The following is a 2,334-nucleotide window of genomic DNA, read 5'->3' as shown; positions in this document are numbered from 1 at the left end:
TTTCATATGCGTAGGTTTTCCGAAGGTTTACCGAGTAAAATACCGTGGTCTGTTTAATAAATATAAAAGGCTTACAGTTTGAGCAGTCTATGATTAAACGGGGATGATTAGTCTCTTAGTCACTTGCACGGGTCGATTATATTAATCGAGAGTCGGCCTCGTGAATGTAGATGCCCGTGAGCCGTGTCCACGCGGCGCCGGCGTGCGATGCGTGGTGAGCTTGAGCTGCCGTTGATGCTGTATCTAAAATGTCCTGGATGATTTGCACTGCTGAGAGTTCACTGCGTGTCCGCACTGAGTCTATTCTTCGATGAGAAAATGAGAAAGTGAGAAAGTGAGAAAATGAGAAAGTCCACAAAAGAGCACTTGATAATTATCCGCACTTCAAGACGCGTGTACTACGTACGGTCGCTATGAGACCAAGAGCGCCGGTAACGTACGTGAAGGCGCGCGGTCGCCTCGCGTCGCGATCGGGCATGCGCGAGCAGCGCTCATGCGGCGCTGCACGATCTGACCCGGCTGATGCTGCCATCACGCCGGGGATGAAATAAACGAGATTCAAATTAATCTCGAACACGTCATTTTGTATTAATTTAATTTGGGTGTTTGGCAAATATGTCTCTATGGTTTTTGTCTGTGTTACCCTTTTGGAGTTGATGATTTTACTTTCTGTAATTAATTTGCAGTTTTCTTTTAGCGTTACCTTTCCTGTATTAACAATGGTATGTTTTGCTTCTTGATAGTTTTTGCATTGTATTGTCATTAGTACGTTTCCAGACGTGGAATATAACCAAGAATTTTTTGTCGGAATCCACATAATTTCGGTCGCTAGGGTGTATTTTTTATTACAGTGCTTATCATTATTATACATGTACATGTCTGTTTCGCAGATTGCGCTAGTGGATAATCTATTTACAATATAATTTCGTTCGCACAGGTATTCCGAATTTATTTTAATACATTCGTGTAAGTTTTCAAGTGTCACATAGGTGTGTTTTTCGGTGTCTATTCCTATCCATTCGTAGTTTACTTCTATCGACGCGAAAATGTTGTCATGACTGTGTACCGGTAATGGTATGACGTGTAGTATTTCGTATGTCGGCGTCGTGGTGAGAGGGAATTGTAGGATAGTGAATATAGTTGCGCCGTCGCAATATGCGGTAATTTTCGTAATTTTTTCTATGTCTAACCATTCTTCCTGTCGTAGGTTAAATGGGAAGTATAGTCCTTGCGGTAAATTTATCGCTGCGTCTTTTAGGTTCGTTATTATGGTTTCGATCGGAATTAACCTAGGGTGTAGTTTTCCTTCCTTAATACATGTTACATAGTCTAATGTGTCCGTCACGTCGCGTGTTAGATCATTGATAATTGCATTGATCAGGGTGCAGTGTTCGTCTAGGTCGTGTCGTCGACTGTGTGTGACCAGTGTACTTTTAACTTTTTCCATTAAGTTTTTTAGGGTGTTTTCATTTTCTTCGATGACTTGTTCCAGGTTGCTGATGTGCCCTATTGTTGCGTTGATTACTCTTAATTGGTACTGTAGGGCGTGTTTTGTCGCTCTGTCTGATTCTTGTAACAGTGATAATTCATTTATTAGCTTGTCGTCATCTGCGTCCATTGTTCCGAATAGCGTTTTTGCAATGACGCCTATTCCGTCTATTAGTCCGCGTCGTTTGTTCGGTGTTTTGTACACTGTCTTTAGTCTGTCGGTCAACTGTTGTAGTCTCTTTTCCCCTTTGCTGATTATGGCGTGGAGATTTTTGCATGTGCTGCTGTGTGCGAGCAGTGTTTCACACGTTGTTTCAGTGCGTTCGACGCATCGCTTTATTTGTTCTAAACGTGTGGTGAACGGGGTGAGGTCGGTTTTTATCACTAGTTTCCAAGTAGCTTCGACGGGATGCATTCTGCCGACCTTTTCGAAATATACTCCTGGCTGCTGGGCGAAGGTGGTTATCTCGTACGGCGGCGCGTCGTTAGATATTGCGACCGTCGCCAGGTAGGCACATATCGTTAGAGTTCTGTAATATAATATTTCGGCTATCGTTACATTAATCTCATTTCGCTGACTGGGTGCTTTTTAGTTGGAGATAGTTTTGTCGTTTGGTTCTTTTCTTCAGTCGAGCGTTAGTTGCGTTACGCTAGTCGTTGAAAAAGTTATATTTTTTGCTGCGTTCGTAATGCATTTCGGCGATCCTCTCCGTACGACTGGGGACGTGTACGAGTCAGTGGTTCTGGAGTGTGACGACGAGATAGCGGAGGAGCCCACTACCTTTATGGAGGTTTTCGCCAGTTTCGGGGATTTTAATATCGGGCTTGACCCTCGGGAGGAGGCCA

The 2,334-nt window shown here is 43.5% G+C and overlaps 1 protein-coding gene across 1 annotated transcript; it reads right to left on the bottom strand.

The window, feature by feature from the left end:
* Nucleotides 1-611: 611 nt before the first annotated feature.
* Nucleotides 612-2,123, bottom strand: LOC105562324 (the record flags this gene model as incomplete). The annotated part of the gene is made up of 1 exon (XM_012013070.1): nucleotides 612-2,123. A coding segment is annotated over exon 1 (1,292 nt), but the record flags the coding sequence as incomplete, so codon positions are not given.
* Nucleotides 2,124-2,334: the final 211 nt, after the last annotated feature.

The sequence above is a fragment of the Vollenhovia emeryi genome, unplaced genomic scaffold, assembly GCF_000949405.1.
Source record: "Vollenhovia emeryi isolate VEMERY1.0 unplaced genomic scaffold, V.emery_V1.0 DF944944.1, whole genome shotgun sequence".
Taxonomy (NCBI): Eukaryota; Metazoa; Arthropoda; class Insecta; order Hymenoptera; family Formicidae; genus Vollenhovia; species Vollenhovia emeryi.
This window is presented reverse-complemented; position numbering and strand designations above follow the sequence as displayed.